The 21518-nt window shown below is 27.3% G+C and overlaps 1 protein-coding gene across 3 annotated transcripts; it reads left to right on the forward strand.

The window, feature by feature from the left end:
* The first annotated feature begins 178 nt into the window (after nucleotides 1–178).
* On the forward strand, nucleotides 179–21131 carry LOC132920033 (lysosomal alpha-mannosidase-like). 3 transcript variants are annotated; one of them, XM_060982062.1, is made up of 16 exons: nucleotides 179–529; nucleotides 3528–3630; nucleotides 5047–5128; nucleotides 5231–5416; nucleotides 6456–6661; nucleotides 11473–11609; nucleotides 11988–12121; nucleotides 15515–15734; nucleotides 16021–16220; nucleotides 16881–17298; nucleotides 17807–18023; nucleotides 18113–18230; nucleotides 18310–18586; nucleotides 18677–18916; nucleotides 20160–20309; nucleotides 20693–21131. In XM_060982062.1, exons 1-16 carry the CDS (start codon nucleotides 425–427, stop codon nucleotides 20918–20920), a joined length of 3021 nt encoding a protein of 1006 aa, XP_060838045.1. In that variant the 5' UTR covers nucleotides 179–424; the 3' UTR covers nucleotides 20921–21131. The 3 variants fall into 3 exon arrangements, with proteins under 3 accessions (XP_060838045.1, XP_060838044.1, XP_060838042.1); XM_060982061.1 differs by lacking the exon at nucleotides 11988–12121 and adding an exon at nucleotides 14270–14403; XM_060982059.1 differs by lacking the exon at nucleotides 11988–12121 and adding an exon at nucleotides 11777–11913 and having other exon boundaries at nucleotides 180–529.
* The last annotated feature ends 387 nt before the right edge of the window (nucleotides 21132–21518 follow it).

The raw sequence follows: 21518 nt of genomic DNA on the forward strand, positions 1-21518 counted from the left end.
CTTTTGCAATAACAATCAAACCGACAAAAACCGTTAATGGATAAGCGTTTGCTTGTGTTTTATCTTTTCAACGGTGTTTTTATTTTGAACACCTGACCGCTGATCAAAGGTTATTGTGGCTGAGATAACATCGTAATCGGCTACCACTCACTCGCACGCACACGCTCACACTCGCGCGGTGTAATCTGTTCACAGGAGGAGTAGTGAAACCGGTAGAATGGCACACTATAATACCGGTCAAAACGTCCGGTCTTCGTATCAGTCGGCGACTATTACAACTGCCGACTTCAACTAATGCAGCGGTTGTTGAATTCGCGCTCGTCTTGCTCTCGCTGAACTTGGTGGCTGATGACAATAACATTGTATTATTATTATTTTAGTTGTGTCGAAAAGCCGTTTTCCGCATACCTAATAATTACGAAACATGCATTACTCAGTTGACAAGGCGTTGCTGGTGCTGATCGCTTGCACGAGTACTTACGCCTTACCCTGGAGAAAAAGCGAACCGAGTGCAAAATGTGGATATGAGGTACGGTCATATAGTAGTGTACGACTAATAAAATAATATAAATAGTATATAATACATTCGCATTAAATGTTACACTGTATAGTATATTTAGGTAACTAATATTCATTAACAGGTAGTTTTTTTATATTGATATCTTAAACATAATTAAATATATATTAATTATACTATTTATAGACTTATAATCAAACAATAAAAATTAGAGCATTGTAATATTTTTTACGTTAAACCTGTAAACTATTTTATTTATGTTTGCAGTGTCTTAATTTTACAACATAAAATATAGATGACATACATTTATTCTTTATAATTCGTAATCAAAAGTTTTGTTAATCAATATTTGAGTTAAACAGTAATCGTTTTCATGTTTTATCATTAGGTTCATTCATCCGATAATAATGCAGCGTGAATTGATTGTTAACTTATGTATTAGTTTATTAGTATTTATTAAGTATTTTTTTACTTATAAAATAACTATGAACATAATTCTTAATTTTTAAAAGCTAATTCGCTATATATATATATCACTTTATTTTGATGTGTGAATTTGTTAATCAAAAATGTTATCATATAGTAATTAAAGTTAAACTCAAATAAAAATTTTTAAAAAAATTAATTAAAAATATATAAATAATAAAAATCTAATCTGCTGGGTTTTTTTTAATCAGTATAGGCATATTTATGCATGCATGTACGATATTTTCATAAAAATTAAATAATAATAATTGCTTTTAAGATAAGCAAGGATTAGGATATAATATTATATTAACAATTAAGACAATTTGTCGCTCGCCATGATAATTTATATATGAGTGTAAATGGCGTTAAAGTTGAATGAGATCATAATAAATAAAATCTATTGTTTCGGAAGAATCCGATTGCATTTATTTAACGAATAATAAAGAAATCATTTACATATACGAAACGGTTGCATAGTACTAAATCAACTCCAATATTGTCAAATTTAAAATTGCACTATAATTTTCCATATAAAACGATCAAATTAAAAGCTTTTTGTCAGTTAAAAATAAATAAATAATAATAACCGATATTTTAAGGTTGATTTATTTATTCAATAATCAGTCCTATCAAATACTATAATTTGATATCATCGTTTAAATTTTAAAAATTTTAAAAATGTTTAAAAAATTTTAGATATAATATCAATATATTAGCCAACTTCATCAAAATAAAAAAGAAACATTTCTTTTCAAATATGGATCGCCAATTATTGAAGATAAATACTTATACTTACATAAACATTTTCTTTTGAATTTCATATGACCTAATACTTGATAATATTAATTGAAATTTTAATGCGTTTCAATTCGGAAGTAGACAATGTTTTTATGGATTTCCATTGAGAATAAATACATTTTTGATATTGTTTCAACTTTTTTAAGCCATTAACTTAAATTGATTAAATATTTTGTGCTGGTGAGTAAATACTATGCAATTGTATCAATTACAGTATAAGTTATGTGGGAGCTTTCTGGATCACTGGTTGATATTATATAGATTAATTATATTTTGTTATTTCTACATATTTTTGAAATTTATAAAACCTGACAGCATTGCACAAAATTAAAATATATTTTAACAGACAAAAATCATGTTATACCATCGATAAACACAATTTGCAATAATTGTATTTTACCAATATATGTATATCATTGTAAAAATATATAATATCGTTTGAAGTTCTAAATGCGTGTACGAGATTAAAACGAATTGAACCGTATAATATTTGCCTATATTATTTAAGTATCAACATTAAAACATTGTGTTTATTTAAGTAATGGAATACAATGTATGTAATTTAGTCAAATCATTTTATTACAATCCAATTTTAAAGGATTATTGGTGTCGCGGTAAAACTCTTGGATTTTATTTGATGATAAAAACGGCATATAAACAGCAGAACAATACATTTTCGATACAATTTTATCTAAAATACAAATCAATGTTACAATTTTAGCATTTCTGGTAGAAAAAATACGAGTGAATTAATTTTTTTTTTGAATTATGATAAACTATATTATGTAACACAATTAAATCAGTTATGATATGGTATTAAAAGCTATTAAAAATGATTGAGTTATTTTTATTATTGAACAAATTAACTTTTTTATACAATATGCATGTATAAAAATAGTTAAACTAGCCAGTTATTGATTTCTAAATAATATAGGTAAATATAGGTAAACTCGTGTATATAAATAAAATAATAATAATATAATGTATAGGTGCCTTTTTAACATTTTAAATCATAGTAATTAGGTATTATCAGTAGATAAAACTTAAATACAACAAGAATTTAAATAATATAGAATATGGCCAAACGTAGTAGAACGTGATAAAATAAAATAAATAATATAATTTATTATCCATATTACATGAAGTTTACCGTATATCTGATGTTTTATCGATGCTTTAGTAACTAAAGTTTAGTTTGTAGAATATTTATATTATCGTACACGTTGATTAATTGTTCAGTTTTTATTTTAGTTTTACAAAGGTATTCTATACATATATATATATATATATATATATATATATACTATACAGGTATACAACATGCAACTTGGGCAACTCTACGTGTTAAGACATAAAATTATATGTAAACCAGCGACGGAGAATAAGAACCTCATGAATAAGTAAAACCATTTTAGAGTTATTATATACAACATATATATATATATACCGTATCTACGCCGATAAACGTTTAACGAGGAATAATAAATAATAATAAATAACACACATTATTTTTTTATAATTTAAAATGACAAGTCCGGCCATTTTTCGTAATATTTTTGATAAACTGCGAACTATGGTAATACAGTATATCTGGGCAAACTTCCCTATATTATTAAATAAACTAAGCACGTATACAAATAATAATGACGTTTCCTGCACAATCTTATATTTGTAGAACGACTTAACGGTGAACATTTACTGAGACGAGTAATATTTTTTTTATTTTTATGGTTATTTTTTTCAGTCGTGTCATCCGGTCAAAGATGGATATCTCAATGTGCACTTTATACCTCATACACACGATGACGTTGGCTGGCTGAAGACCGTCGATCAATATTACTTCGGCAGTAATTATATTATAATAGTATACAATTAATCATTTAGTTTGAATAATCCAAAAAATCTATTTTTACTTATTCGAATGCAGTACATCAATACAATATGTAATAATACAAAATAGGTAATCTATTAAAGTGGTTATACATAATATAACTTTAATGGTATATTTTATAAATACATAACACTTGAGTTATAGATCAAAACATTAAATAATATAATATACATTGAAGTATCTATTTACCAGGGGTGGCCAAACCGCGGCTCGCGTCATAGACTTTCGTGGCTCGCAACTTATCGTAACATTTTTACAAAAAAAATTTTTAGTATGAATTTATGTATATTTATGTATGACCTATTTTTATTTTTTTTTTACATTTTGGCTCTTCCATATTTATTAATATATTTGGTGGCTCACGAGTTTCTTCTCGCTGGCTACCCCTGTTATATACAACTAGGCTGACCTATATATTTTATTTAAATGTGCCACATTTATTTTGTAAAATATTTATGCGAATTTTACCATATTCAATCCTCGTGATTTATATTTTTAATTTATTTCGATTTAATTGCTTTACACGTCATATTTTTTATTTGATGTTATGACACACAAAGTTTTATTTTGAAAATGTGAGTGTATAAATTGTTTCTTATTTATACATTTTAAATACTTACCTATTTAAAGTTTAAAGAAGTGAGGTCACAAGAGAACTTAAAACATTGTGATGTACTTATCTACTTATCTAAAAGCTTAAAAATAATATAATATACTATAATAAATTATTAGTTTGATATTTGATATTTTAAACACTAAAAGTGTCAAATGAGTATTCTGCTTCAGAACGTAATGTTAAAAAATTAATGGGTTGCCATTTGAAAAAATACACATAAAAAACACTGCGATAAAACATTTTAACAAATCACCTGAAATTTATTCAGGTATAATATTTAAATATTATTGAGTTATAATTGGAAAAATTGTTATTGCTATTGTAAAAAAAATTAATTTAAGATACAAAGAACATTTAAAAAATTTAAAATGTCAGTTAATACTTAGTAAAATAAATACTGATTATTTTTTATAAGAGCTTCTGCAACTTGAGCTCATGTTATTACGTGCAAAAATAATATAATTAAATTAATACATTTAAATATTATACATAATATTATGTAAACTAAAAACATGTATACCGATTCACAGTATTAAATTTGTGCTGTAAATTTAATTACTTTGTAAACTCTTTCGTTTAGTTTATGATGACACAACTAATTATTCTGCTTTGCTTTAATATAAGTTCATATTGTTCATAGCGTATAATACAATATTGTATGTACTGATGTAGGTATAGAAAAAGAACAAAAGAATGGCTGTTTAATGTTCGTATGATAGTTTTTTTATTAATTAATCATTTTTTTTTTTTTTTTAGCAAACAGTTCCATTCAATTGGCCGGCGTACAATTCATTTTAGACTCTGTAGTTAACGAACTGGCAAAAGACCCGAACAAGAGGTAGGTTCTAAAGATAAACATATTTTGTTACGAGCTGTTGATAAAAGTAATATCCTTCCCCCCCCCCGAACTCTTGTAATTAACGCGTGTTGTATGTCTCAGGTTCATCTACGTAGAGACGGCATTCTTCTGGAAATGGTGGGTAGATCAGTCCGAGGAGACGCAGAGTATCGTAAAAGACCTAGTGGCGTCCGGGCGGTTGGAGTTTATCGGCGGCGCGTGGAGCATGAACGACGAAGCCGCTTCAAATTATGTGTCCATTGTCGACCAGTTTACTTGGGGTTTAAGGTAAATAATAAATGCGTCCGATTCGCAAAGCTCAACGGGTACGGCGTAAATCGCTTATGTCGTCACCGCGCAGATCGATTGTTAACCGTACCTGGTACCTATAATAATAAAATTAGCATCCACCCAATTGGTAACCATTTGAATTTCATTCATGGTAATGATCATTTGTCGTTCGTATACTTGACGAGTAACGACAAAGGACGTTCATTAGAAATTTCGGTTGACGTTTATTTCGCATGAATTTTCGAATAATACAATAGGAACCAAGGCCGGAACAAAATGTATGTGTGAATTTCGGGACCAATACGAAACAGTCCGAGACCAGTGTAAAATATATTATATAGGCTCCTAAACCACCAAAGTAGATAATATTACATTTCAAAAAATATATATTTTTTATAAACATTTCCGTTTAATCGGTAATAATATTGATAATTAAAAACATTGCATATAGTTTACCGATTTTGTTTGTATAAAATGTTTACCATTGATTGAGGAGACTCAGGTCCCCGTAGTATTTATTAAAATTAAAACGGGATTTATAGTACCACACCTCCTCCAATTATGGTTATTGGTATACAAATACAAATTGTTAATTATAAGATAATTTACATGCAATATCTATCTCATATCTATCCAATATGTATTAAGCAAACGGAATAAAATGAAAAACACCAATATTTAATATTTGTGATAAAATATTACTTATACTGTGTGTTAAAATTATTTTTTTACCACATATTTTGTGGAAACTCAACAATTCTTATTGTCCGTGTTTAAATCACATATCTAAAATACTGTGCCATAAAAAAAACATTTTAAATTTATTTTTATTTTTTCAATGATATTCATTGTATTTGATTTAAAAATTCTAGACAAATTGATATTTACTTAGTAATTACTTTATAAGGACTTAGTAGAGTTTTTTTAAAGTAGAGTCTAAATCCTTCCAAGTTCCATTTTTATTTTGTCCATAAGTACATCTACCTATATAATGTATGGAATTGATTATCAACTAAAATCATTGGCTTGATCACAGAAAATTAAATGATACGTTCGGCGAGTGTGGAAGACCTCACATCGGGTGGCAAATCGATCCATTTGGCCACTCGAGGCAAATGGCCACATTGTTTTCACAATTCGGTTACGATGGACTATTTTTTGGAAGATTGGACTTCGAGGACAAAATACAAAGGCTGACGAATAAGACGGCGGAAATGATATGGCAATCCAGTCCTAATATTGGTAATTATAATATTATACAACAATATACTAGAGAACTTGTTCATCGGACCGATTTCGTTTGTTATGTGTTATCTGTGTTTTAAGAACGAAAACAACATCTGTTTTTGTAATGATAAGTAAACTTATACGTACGCAAAGAAAGATTAAATCTTTTAACGTCAACGAAATATTACGAGATCGGACTTTGAAGTAAACTACCAGATGCGGTAATTCGAACCAACATAAATAATTATATTATAATATAACGTTTTTTGTTATACAACGACAGTAATAACAAGAAAAATATTTTAAATTCCGTTTTATCAAGACGAATAAAGCTCGAGGCTATTGGTTTTACAATATTTTTAAAAAGTATTTTTTTCTCGGAGTAGACAATTTGAGCACTAAAGATTTTACTTCGAAGAAAACAATTTTAGAGTATTTAGTTTAAAAAATGTATTTTAAATAGCGTGATAAAAATATGGAGAAGAATATTTGTAAACACATCATTTTTGAACAAAATGTGTACAATTTTTAGATAAACCTGTGTGAAATACCATTTAAAATATTGTTTTAAATGCAAGATCATTTTAAAATTTAAAAAATAATAAATAAATACACACCTAAAAGAATACTGTGAGTTCAAATCATATTATAGGAAGCGAAACCAATGCTCAATATCCAGTTTTGTTTTAATTACTTAATGGTGTACACAGTTTTGTATAGAATGGCATTAAAATACTTACGAGTTAAAGAACAATATTATAATTATGGATTTTTAATTTAATAATTTCAGTATTGTTTCCAGACAATTTTAGTCAATCGCTTCTTTATAAATTTACTAGGTATACTGGTATGCATACTTAATACCTACTAGTAACGCGCTCAAGCGTAAACCAATAGGATTATTACGATTCACAGTTTATTTAAAATTTAATTTATGATTTTTTGATATTATATCGAATTTGTTTATACATGATTAAATGATATAGTCTAAAATTAGTTTTAGTTAAATAAGACAGATATTAATGATTTGTTTATTTAAAAAACGTGCGGTAAACATAATTATAATTTTGTACTAACAGTAAACCAACGTTATTCATTATAATATTATTTAGTGTTTATCTTTAGGTAATATTATTCAATATTTAATCAATCTCCTCATTTATTGTTGATTATTTACATCCAGGAACCACTGTATTTCAATACGAATCGAAATCTTTAATCTAACCGCGTTAATAAATTTCTCACGTACACAATGCAATTTGTTTTATTAAACTCATTGTTATTATCACAAGTCGTGTTTACAAAATGGATCATAATGTCCAAGCTGTATATTTTGAAGGATAATCTTCAACTTTATATCTAATTTCGTTTTACTCGTGTTATTGCAGACTTTCTTTTTTGAGCCAACATTTTTAATTAGCTTAGCCGCTCGTTCAGTAATATTTTATATCTTTTAAATTAAATGTATCATATTTTTACCAGGTAATACCCCCCTAAGTGTTACCACCTACTCAATTCATCAACTTTAATTAATTTGCTCCACTCTTTATATTCTTCATTCAAATTCACATTTTTTCCGTAGCGTTTATCTTTGAATAATCGTGAACATAGCGTATACATTCGGTTATCGCTCTATCCCACGAGAAATTCATGTGTAAATGTAATGTCTGGTTAGTTGTGATTTTTCATTTGTTTAAAATTAATACTAGATAATACTAAATAAACTGGGTAATTGTATTATCACATTTTTTTGGTTAGTTGAATATATTCAGAAATGTTTTTAATTTCCAGTGTTCAAAAAATGGATTCAATTATTCATTACATTCTAAATTTGTTGACCAATGATATTCATTTAGGACTATTCGGAATCAATATATTGGTACATTTAAATGTTTGTATTATAATTTTCACTTCATATAATATATGTTATTCGTGGACTAGTTTTTACTATAGGCTATAACTCAATCATTACAAACCACAATAAAATATAAATCATTTTGTATACCTATAATTGCTTATTGTTACAATGACATTATTATGTCTATTATGATAAAATATTATAATTATTAAAATTATAATACAAATATTAAAACCTAAAATATCATAAATATTTAGATCGCGATTAAGTATGAACATAGTAAAAATAATATAAAAAATGTTACGAATAAAAAATATAAATTTTAATTAAAGACATTAGTAGTGTTTATTGACTCGAACATTTTTTCATTCAATTAAAAACATAAATATTGCTAGTGGTATCTTAAATCAGTAATTTACAATATATGTTTATTGATTTTAACATTGTGAATGTGTATTTGTGTATACAACAATAGTATTTATTAACAATTTTATTAAAAAAATTTATTGGCGCTTATTAAAAATATGATTTTTGTTTAATATCAACATAGGTTTTTATAAATATGATTTTGATTTTTCTTTAATTTGTTTCTTACCAGTATCATAATATTTCTTATAAATGTCTTTATTTCCACTAACAATGTTCACAACATTGATTTTTATAATTTATAAAGTTAAATACATTTTTTCATAAATAATTATAAAAAATATAATATTTATTGTATCTATGTGATTACTATAATGAGCACATAATGATAAAAGTGTAATAATAAATACTAAACAAGGTACTAATAGATGTTTTACGAGAATATTACGTGCTAAATAACAAAAAGTTCAATAAGAATGTGTTTGGTGAAAACCTGATGATGATTGAATTTTTAAAATGTACAATTTCGCTTCGGGCATACATTTTGACTCAGATGGGACTTGAATTAAATTATTCATTTGAAATGTTATAGCTTTAAGTATTAATTCCTATAAACTAAAATATCATGAACTCAAGTCTGTATTATCCATGTTATAACCCCAGCATCGTATTTTCTTTAATACAATTGAAATAATCCAAAAACTCATTAGATTCATATATATTTTTGGTACTGTTGGTTACCCCAACCCTTCGTTAATCGCTCGTTATTTTGTGACGTTAGTTATTGCGTGGGATAAAATAATTGTACCCAATAGTACGAGTATTTGTTGTTTTAAACCATTTGAATTACGTTTTATTTGTTTTTTTTATTATGATTAAATGGATACCAAGAAATACTATAGTTAGTCCGTTTATATATTAATGGAAAAAAAACTAACATTTTACAAATAAAAACCAAAAAATCCTAATTTTTAAAATTGTAAAACCACTATTAAATAAAAGCAAATAAAGAACTTTGCTAAACATAATAAAATACATTTCCATAGTATAATTGATCGAGATAAAAATATATTTTTACTACCTACCTAATTTCTCCAGGATATAAACACCATATTCATTATATTGGCACTAAAATGTATACATTTAGACACACGAGGAACTCACGTAAACAGTAGTATTTGACGGTAATGTAATACTTAGATATAACAAAACTTAACACAAACATTAAACTTCAAATCTGCCTGGAAGATGTGAAACATTAACAATTTTCTTTTTGTAATAATGTTGAAAATTATTATTATTATTAATTTTTTGTCGAGCTTCGGTGAATTGAGCCGATGAACCACGAGTGGGGCGTCGCCACGCCACAGTCGGTCTCACCACCGTACCGCGCCATTAGATGTTTCACATCAAAACATTGATCACACCTATTGACGAGAGTTACACAAAAATTGGTCTACCATTAATGAATAATAATATTATAATATAATACCTTATTCACATATAAGCTCGGAGTAAATAAGCAGGTATCTCGCACAATTGACGGAAGGATAAAAACATGATGAAAAACAAAATATAAATTATTATATCTTAATGTTTATAATCACGTCAACTTGCAAGTGAAAAATTTTAAAAGTTGGTTTATTGTGTAAAAATAAAGAAAATATGTATAATAAATAATAACCAATAAGGATCCAATTAATAATACAAGTGGTAAATTCTAGGGCTCGGAAGTTGTTGTACATATTTACTTTCTTTTTTGACTATTTGATTTATTGCTTAGCGAGCTAAAAATCTTTTCCAGACACCACGAACAAATTATCAAAAATTTATAGTGCATATTTTTGAATATTTACTATGGATATTTTCTGTGTATTATCAATATATTATTTCTTATCAACTATATAACCGAACACGTTTAAAAGAAGAAAAAATATTTTTTAATATTTCATTGAAATATTTCAAATTTAGAACCCTAGTTGTAATATTTAGGTTAACAATACAAAATTTAAACTGTGTTATGTAATTGTATTTATATTATTCGTTAGTAAGACGGCAACAACACGCACATGTACAACGTATGTAAAGAATTGTAAATACTGTCGGTCCACTGGTTTATTTGATAAAAAAAAAACTTTTCCGCTCTCTGCACCAATTCTACCATTCTCGATTCACTGCTCCTTTTAACATTCCAAATGTCACCATTTTTTATATTATGTATATATTATGATCGACGAGTGTATTGGAGGGTTGATATCAAACACCAATGTTGACCCTACTTTTAATTTTTAATTGTATTTTAATTAATTTAAATTAAGTCGTGTGATATTTATTTGATATCATAAACACGAATTGTATTAGATCGTATTCGTGTTTTAAAGACTATACCCATACATTATATTAAAATATTATGCATAAGTCTTCAAAGGCATAAATTCGGTAAACCTAAACTTATTGTATCGGTAACATATTTTGTGGCCCGGCATACCACATGCAGTATACCGTTCATAATTATTATAATATATGCGTATATAGACAGTTGTACTTGAGTGCCATTAATATGTTCTTCACCAATCTCATAATCGTTTCACTTTCGATTTAGGTTCATCGGCAGATCTCTACACACAAGTTCTCTACAACTATTACAGTGCACCTGACGGCTTTTGTTTCGACATCGTGTGTGGCGTTAACCCAATCGTGGACGACATAAGGAGTCCCGAGTACAACGTAGAGGCCAAGGTAGAGTATTGAAAAATAAAATCCTTCCTCCTTTCCCTTCCCCAAAGATCCTTATGCATATTTTTGTCGTCAATCACTCCGTTGGCTGTTCGCGCATTTAATAATATATACATTATATATATTATATTATATTTTTGTGCACTCTGCATGAAAAATAAATAAATTAGGCGAATTATTTGATCAATTACTTGCGGTACCAAGAGAACGCATACCAGAACCACGGCAACGTGATATTGACAATGGGCGGAGACTTTACGTACCAAGATGCCAATTACTATTTCAAATCCTTAGACAAATTAATCAAGTAAATCACTAACGTTATATATTCGATTATTAAGCACATGTACGTACGGACGTACGTTGTATATACACACGCAGGCGAACCGGTTGATTGAGTACGTTAAAAAACAAAGTTCTCAATACCGCTCTAACAGTGTGATATTAACAATGGGCGAAGACTTCCAGTACACTTCTGCTGCTATTAACTTTCGTAGTATGGACAAACTCATTAAGTTAGTACACTCGACGTGGTGCACAATCACATTTTATATAGTTTTTTTTTTTTTTTGGTTTCACTTCACTTGCACGCGGCGAAATAATAATCATTAAATCGCGTAAATGACCCGTTGTGCGGATGTATATAACATTAATAAGTGTATATGACATGTAATTCGTCTTTATAAACGTCCTGCAGTGACATATTAATACATTATTTTTTGGTTTAGCACAACGTAACAACAATAATTGATAATTTTTTGGTTTGTTTTTAAAATTGTATATGATGATATTAACACGATCGGGATTGCAGTTTTTCGTGGTATTGTGTTAATGATGTGAGTGTTGCTATGGGTAAAATGGCATGTACGTCGTGTATTATGGTAGATAAAATAATGATTACAAATTTCGAAGTTAAATATAATCTTTTTAACGAGAAATTTAAAAAGTCTGAACATAATTATTTTTACGTTTATATTTAGTACAATATAAAATTTTAGCAACTATAAATTGTTAACCTAAATTCAAATAATTATAATTTTGATTTGATTAAAAATTAACTGATGTATGCTTATAAGTTGCGCGAAACCAATAATATTATAATTTATAATAATTTATTCATGTATACCGTGTAACCATATATTTCATTTAATTAAACCACATTTATTTTTTGGAATTTCATATTAAATTAAAGTAAAACAAGTTCTAAAAGTCAGGTTCAAAATTATTTTAATGAAGAAAGGCTAAAATAATAAGAAATATACTTTTATCTTAAAATAAGTTTTCTTACAAATAATTTTGATTATTTTTAGTAATAAACTTGAAATTCTTCAAGTTATAATTATATTCTTTATGTATAGAACAATTTTTTTTTTTTGAAAATCCTCAAACTAAAAGTGTAAAATATAAAATATATGTTTTGAAATCAATAGGTTAGGTTATTGAATTACACTCAATAAAATATTAACTCTTCCAATTTTCAAAAATATTTTATTGATTTTTGAGTTTTATATTTTATCACGTCTTATTTTATCTTTTTGCCATAATAAATATGTATTAAAATAATGAGAAACTAGATTCATTATTTCTAATTTCTATGACCCCGGATAAAATAAAATAAAAAAGAATAAAAAAATATTAACATTTTTTTTTTTTTTTTAATGGCAACACATTAAATATGTATGTATTGCAAAGTGTCAACTTTCCAAAACTTTCATAAGCCTCTTTATTATTTACAAAGTTTCAATAATATACTTATGAGGTATAGTTATTAATTTTTTTCCCCGGTTGAATTATACATTCTAATTTTTATTTAATAAAACAATAACATTTAAAACAAGACCAAGTAAATAATTTCTAGCTAAAGGTTTTTTCAGCTTTTGCCCATACGTTACATAGTTTTTTATACATCCTAAATAACTTAATAATTATAAAATTTCTATTATAAAAATCAAAAAGATTTCTTAAGTTCAATATATAATAATTATATATATTTTTTATAGTAAACAATATTTTATAATACTAAACAATGCTTTATTTTATTTGTTTTATAAGATAGTGCTGCGATTCTTTTAATTTTACAATAATTATCATATCCGTCATTTTCAGAATAAGCACAGCTTATCTAACATTGGTTATAACTTTGTAGAAAATATCTATGGTGGTATTTCTTATAGCTTATTTACTTAAAAATACTAAGCTTTTTATAAATTATAATACTTGGAAATTATTATTGATTAAAAATAACGTTTGTTTTGAACACAATGTTCGGGGATTTATCAGTGACGCACAGAATGAAAGCAATATTGAATTGTTAGCATTTATTTGTTTATTCATAAAATGGATAAAATTGTATGCTTATTTTTTCGCCAAAATATCCTATGTAATTAAATCCACTAAATATTGTTATTTTATGCCACCACAAAAACAGCATATTATAATATATTATTTATTAAAAAAAATCAAACAATAGCATAACGAGTGTAACTCATATTATTTGTCGGAATAAAACATTTTATCCACCATTAAAATGAACGAAATACGATTGCTTCTTGTAGTTATTCAATAAATCAATCAAGTGTAGATCATATATTATACAATTAAAATATGGTGCATGGGTTTTTTTTTTATATATCGGGAATCTTAATATCGGTCAATGTTTTCAGGCACAAAGGCTTATTGCATATGCAACCAACCAGTCCTCTCACTATCGAACTAATCATATTATATTAACAATGGGTGATGATTTCCAATACACAGATGCAGCTGTTAATTTTTATAGCATGGATAAACTAATTAAGTCAGTATAATATTGTATATGATGTGCATTCATAATTTTTCAAATTGAATGGTACATTCAAAGAACGAGCATATTGTTATTTTTAATTATTTATTATTTTACTTGGGTATTTTTAGAAATATTATAGGTAAACAATTTATAACTCGATTGAAAAACGAATGGAATAATTGTTAAAAAGACGTAATACTAAATCATTTTACATTTTTATAATCTTGGAAATAATAACAATATCATAAACTACATAAACTTACAGTTATATTAGTATTGTTTTTTTTAAATATATAACTTTGATCTGGCTTTTACCCGTGGAACATTTATTTTTATAAATATTATTTTTATTCTGAAATGAATGCATATAGTACTTTCAAAAGGTTTTTATTAAATATAACTATATTAAGTACGCGCATCTAAAAGACATATTATTATATTTGTATGTATAATAATAGTTTTTTTTTTTAATGCATTCAAAATTAATTAACCACCCAGATAAAAGTAATGACAGACTGGATAACGAATCTACTAATTACTATTTATTATTAATGTGTATACAATCTAAATTTAAATTTATTTTCGTTTTAGAAATAAAACCCTTTAAAATTTAAATATTTTGTAATTAATACTGTATAATTGTATTATTATTATGACATGTTTTTTAAATTCCTAATGAAACTTAACAATTCAAATCATAAATTTATAGAAGATTGATAATGATAATTTATATCTTATATATATACCTACATATATACGAGTTATGAAAAATAAAGTTACTGTAAAAAATAATAGTAAACGCAATCGTGTAATAAAGCAATATTTTTCAAAAATTAAATTTTAAAATATTATTAATTAGAACAAAGCCACTGGCGCACAGCCGGTAGTGAAACGGGAAAAATGCTATATCAGGACACTCAATATAGTATATAGATTATATTTTATGTTTGCCACTGCACCATTAACAATACAATTATTTGAAAACTATTTTACACGGTGGTTTGGTTTAGTCAAAAAATAAAATTAATTCTTTTAACAACTGTGGTATATTATGGACAATTAATTTTCTTTGATTAATCAAAATATTCCCAGATTCCGAACTTTAACCTTTTATCGTTTGTAGACATATAAACTCAAAACAAGCGTCTGGAAGTAAAGTTAATGCTATTTACTCTACACCATCATGTTATCTGAAAGCTGTAAACGATCAGAAAATAACGTTCCCGACCAAGCAAGACGACTTCTTCCCATACAAAAGTGACAAACATTCGTATTGGACTGGATATTTTACGTCCAGGCCTACACAAAAATACTATGAAAGAAGGGGAAATAATCATTTACAAGTACGTAACCCAACTAATTGAAATCATTGAGTGTGCTAAACATTTATTTAACATTTACGTACACCATACATATTCAATATGCTTATTAATTCTTCTAATCGTGTTTTAATATATACCGAAATACTCAACCTACTAATACCAACGAAATAGGACTCCAGCGATATTACACACATATGTTTATAGCTGCGTGTTGTAGCATTTACAATAATAATATATTGTAATGAAACACCGTTTTAATAATATCAAATCGAAACTAATATTATTTTGATTATTAATAATATTTTAGGCGTGCAAACAATTGGCCGTTCAAAGCCTAACAGGCGCTAAATATGAGCAAAAAATCACAGTGCTCCGTGAAACGATGGGGGTGATGCAACATCACGATGCCATTACCGGTACAGAAAAGCAACACGTGGCCAATGATTACGCACGGTTATTGAGCGAGGCGATCGAAGAGTGCGAAGATGCGTCGTGCTCAATATTATCGTAATGCACAAACAATAATAATAATCAGTGATGTATTGGATGGGGGGGGGGATACGGAAGTACCTACTCACCGTGTTTTACGAGGATATATGACGTATACTCATCACACATTTTAGTCTCGTAAATTAAATATTCTAAAATTATTTGCAATTTTCAATCCGGTGATTATCAAAAAAATGTTTCAAGAGCCAATAGCCAATTTCACGATTCCGATAAACACTAACCGTAAATGTTTACCCTTTTAAAATATATTTATCATACGTGTCATGATTGCTAGTTGCTATACTCTTACACATACTAACGTGTGAACATTTCGAAGTTCTTAATTTCGTACACAACAATCCATATTGCTTTTATAAAAACCACGAATAGTAAATATTTTTCATTTTGGTTTTTTTTTAAGTATTTTCAATAAATATCTAAAAAGGGCCCCCTTAAAGTACAAAGTGTACATCTCGTACTCAATTTGCACAGTTATTAGGACAAAATATTTATTACGACAGAAGTGAGACAACTTTTTTCGACTTACGATAAGGTCTTTAACACTGTCGCTTATCTTAGTTATACATTCGTCAAGTTATAAATGTACATCACTGATAATAATAACGGCGTATCCGTCGAATAAACAACAACTGCTGTAGTTGACGCATTCGTTTTCAGAGGTTTAGCCACCGGCATAGAAACTTCAGGGTGTAAGTCCTGTCATCTTTTGAATATCAGCCAATGCGAAGTATCCGAACACAGTGAACAGTTCGTACTCACTCTTTATAATCCGTTGAGTCGACCGGTAACGGAATTCGTCCGGTTACCCATAATCGCCGAAACGGCCTATACCGTAACCGATCCTTGGGGACAAAATCTGACGGTGCAGTTCGTACCGTTGCCAGATGCAGTACTACGTATACCAGGCCGCGAATCGTCGGCCACTGCCGAACTCGTTTTCCAGGCCGAAGATATACCGCCACTGGGGTACAAGTCGTATTTAATTACCAAACAACCGAGTAGCTATACCAACAGCTTACGGGCCAAGAGGTCAGAAGGATCAGAGACCGAAGGTCCCGTGGACGTCGGCGATAGAGTAAGCATCACGGTTCTTATAACATCATTATAGGACATAAGTATATGGCATAATATTAAATAAGTAGTGCTATATATATTCAACTTGTATGTTTTACATTTGAAATAAACAAATTGGGTTAACATATGTTCTATGGTTCCATCTTCAAATAATTTCTTTAATGACAGATTTTCTATTTATTAATTTGTATTAAAGAATAAAGATGCAATTCGATTAAATAGTGCAAAAATTGTTTTCAATAGTTTTTTTTTATAAAAACTTGCCAAAATTGATCTCATTCAAGAAAAATTTAACATATAGATACACATGGATACATACTTTTATATTTCTTACATAATATTATGATTGCATTAAAATAATTTTATTTTGGAGTTTTCACACTAAACCACGTGTTTTAATAAAAAAAAAAATAATAATTTTTCCATATGACTATTTTGCTAAATACTCGAATAATTATATAACTCAGGATCATTTTTACACATATGTTTATTTAAATATATGTTTTTAGCGTTTAGGTCTGACAATCGACGAAAGCGACCCAAAGCGTTTTGTATTGCACGTCGACAACGAGGAAATACCGCTAATTCAGGAATTTTTATATTACAAAAGTATGTCCGGAGATAACCAAAGAGATTCTCATAGAGCCTCGGGAGCTTATATATTTCGTCCTGACGGTGCACCTATACCTCTTTGCGATAATCAGAAAAAACCACGACGCGTATCAGGTTAGATGTTTTTTTAAATTAAATCGATTTGTATTAGCGTCACAACGATAGTAATATAAAATAATAGTACTATTTATATCTATATTCAGGACCCGTTGTACAAGAAATTCATAAAGAATGTAATGAATGGGTAAGTCAGGTGATAAGAAAATACAACGGAAATGATAATATCGAATTCGAATGGCTCGTAGGACCAATACCAGATGAGTAAGTAAATAAAATAATTTTTATTGTTAGTCCTAATCAGACCAATAAAAAGTTACTAATTTTGTTTGTTCTTTCTCAGCGATAAAATTGGAAAGGAAATCATATCACGTTTTCACATTCCGTTTTACAAAAACAATCAAACATTCTATACCGATTCTAACGGCCGAGAAATGTTGAAACGTGTATTGAACTACAGACCTTCATTCTCATTAAAAGAAAACGTGGAAAACGTATCCGGAAACTATTATCCAATTACTTCCCGCATATCGTTGACAGACCTACAAACACGATTTTCCATTCTCAATGATAGGTCTCAAGGTGGATCGAGTCTTCAGGATGGTGAAATCGAGCTCATGGTACTCGCACACGTCATATATATTATAATTTTAGTTGTATCAAGTATTATTTTGCGATATAATTATAATGACTTTAAATATCATTCTTAGGTACATAGAAGAATATTCCAAGACGATGCCTTTGGCGTTAACGAAGCGTTAAATGAGACCGCATTTGGAGTGGGCTTGGTAGCCAGAGGAAATCACTATTTAACTTTAGGATCAGTTGATAAACAATTTGCAGTAGAAAGACTATTGGCTCAAAGAAAACTTATTCGACCACAATATTTTTTCACAAAGAAACAGAGTGTTGTATCCTATGAAGAGCTAAAGAAATCCACTGCTCTACAGGTAAAACAAAATAAATATTTATCTCAAAAAATACGTTTTGAATATAAAAACTACGAATTTATTCTAATAATACTATTGATACATATTTATAGTACATAAATTAGATTACATGAATCATGAATATTTATAGACATGTAATAATAATTAGTTCAAATTTTATATTGTAAACCTACGGTCACGTTATGTATTCCTACATTATACATATTTTAGTATGTAGGTATAAAAAATAATAAACTACTTGCGTGTTATAATCTGGTTAAAAACAAAATTAAGTTACGAGAAAATATACAAATAAATTAACGAGATACAAAATATTATAATAAGGATACTTAACATATTATTAATTAAATAATAAAAATTCAAAAAAACTACTTCTGTAAAATATTATTTCAAAACTACAAGGGAAACTAATACATTATAATCAACTAAGAAAACTCGCTTTCCTGGTCTATGTGATATCTTAATCCCATAAGAAAATAATTTATATTTTCAGTAAAAATATTATAGAAAAAAACTGATATCGTTTATTAAATCGAAGTAATAACAAAAACAGTGATATTATTAAGGATGAAATTAGGTTTACTTTTTATAGTTAACTTATCAAATTATATAAAAACGAAAACGTATTCTTGAAAAATTTCCAACTTTAATGATACATAAAATGCCAACTGTTAATATTTTTACAATTTTTAAATTATTCATTGATTAATATATTATTATATTAAAATAGACAATTTTTAATAAATCTGTTCTAAACAATAAGTCACAAAATATTTAATAAAAATCTAAGTTCCTACGTATAATTAAAGAGTATTGAAAAAAATAACCTTAAACAATTAAAAAATAATAGAAAAAAAATAATAATTAAATAGTTACCATCACCTTATCATTTTAACTACGTATTTGTTAACTCTGGTTGTTTTATTAAAACACTTGCATTTAGTAAACTTCATTTTACAGTTTCGTAGTAGAATTAAACAGCTTATGAATAATTATAATAAGTGTTTATAGCTAAATAAAAAAATGTAAATTGTATTAATGAAGCATACTGCAAGTCGCAAAAATATAAAATCGACATTAAAAATAAATATAATCTGAATATAAATTTAATTACATTTTTAAGCATGTATATTTTTTACTGTTTGTACAAAAATGGTAATACAAACTAAGTTTGCAATTAATTGGTATGCATTTTATTTTCAATTATTTTTGTAAAATCTTAATTGAGAATTCATTTTTTTAGTATTCTGGTTTAAAAAGACCTTTACCAAATAACGTACAGTTACTTACTTTGGAACCGTGGAAAGACGGGTCAGTGTTATTAAGATTTGAGCACATATTCGAGTACAATGAAGATAAAAATTTATCCACTCCAGTTGTTTTAGACGTACAGGTTTGTTTTTTTTATTACTACATTTTAGTTTGAAATTAATGTAAATTGAAGATCATATTATGTACTAAGGGCAATGTGATTAATATTTAAATCTAAAAAATAATAACCAAATAAAGAAAAAATAAAAAAAATAATTAATTTTATTTAATTTAAAATATTTATATGGTCTTGATATATGAATTTTAAGTTTGATTTAAATCGAACATGTTATATATCGTTCTAATATTTTATATATAATATATTGCATAGTTTGGACGACTATGAAGGTTCAGTTCGTATTTAACTTGATTATATATCGAAATATCTGTTATTTCATAATTTATTATACGCTTTTTGTTTTTTTGTTTTTTTCATATTTTATAACGACTTGTTGATTGATTTAGGATTTGTTTACGAAGTTCCGTATAGCTTCACTGAAGGAGACAATATTAGGTGGAAATCAATGGCTCTCGGAAAACACTAAACTTACTTGGATGTCAGAAAATAAGAATTCTACAGACACCGAACAGCCGACAAGGCCTGAACAAAAATTGTCTGATCCCAAGCACATCATGTTAACTCCAATGCAAATAAGGACGTTTGTAGCCGAGATAATTCCAAATACTGCGTGATTTGTTACCTTACTAAAAATTGTAGTGTAGTGCATTTTAGAATACTACTTAGGTAGTATTATATTTATAATTTTTACTGATACAACTTATTATATCTAGGTTCGTAGAATGTAAGGTATTTATAATTTATACATTTACATAGGTTATTCCTAATTAATATATTACAGAGGTACGATTTAGACTGAAATTAAAACTGTTTTTCTACAGCAAATTTGTGTTTAATTTATTGAATGAATAATTATTTTTATAACCATATAAAGATTATAAAAACAAGAATAAAACCAAACGATTTATAACTTAAAAGTTAGCATAGATTAGTCGGCAACTAAGATTTTACAAGTATAAATTCCGCATAACTGTATAGTATAAACTTAATAATAATGAATAATTTCTGTTCAAATTCGTGAAATAAGAACAAGAAATTTAATTATGAGTTACATGAACAATGTCAAAGTTTCTTTTTAATACTTTCATATTATAATTTCTTTGTTTCCTACTCAAATTAATCTTTTATTTTCAAAAGAAACGATGAAAGCAGTTTAATAATAACAAATTTACCATAGTTTGGTATATTTTAAACCTATATTTCGATGAAATA

This window comes from Rhopalosiphum padi, chromosome 2 (genome assembly GCF_020882245.1).
Source record: "Rhopalosiphum padi isolate XX-2018 chromosome 2, ASM2088224v1, whole genome shotgun sequence".
Lineage (NCBI taxonomy): Eukaryota > Metazoa > Arthropoda > Insecta > Hemiptera > Aphididae > Rhopalosiphum > Rhopalosiphum padi.

Bases quoted from the DNA above. Each gene is read 5' to 3' on its own strand.
- LOC132920033 (XM_060982059.1), top strand. From the start codon at position 425: ATGCATTACTCAGTTGACAAGGCGTTGCTGGTGCTGATCGCTTGCACG. The intron at 3,631-5,046 runs GTAATTATATTA...TTTTTTTTTTAG, and splicing joins CGATCAATATTACTTCGGCA to CAAACAGTTCCATTCAATTG. The intron at 18,917-20,159 runs GTAAAACAAAAT...TCATTTTTTTAG, and splicing joins AGAAATCCACTGCTCTACAG to TATTCTGGTTTAAAAAGACC.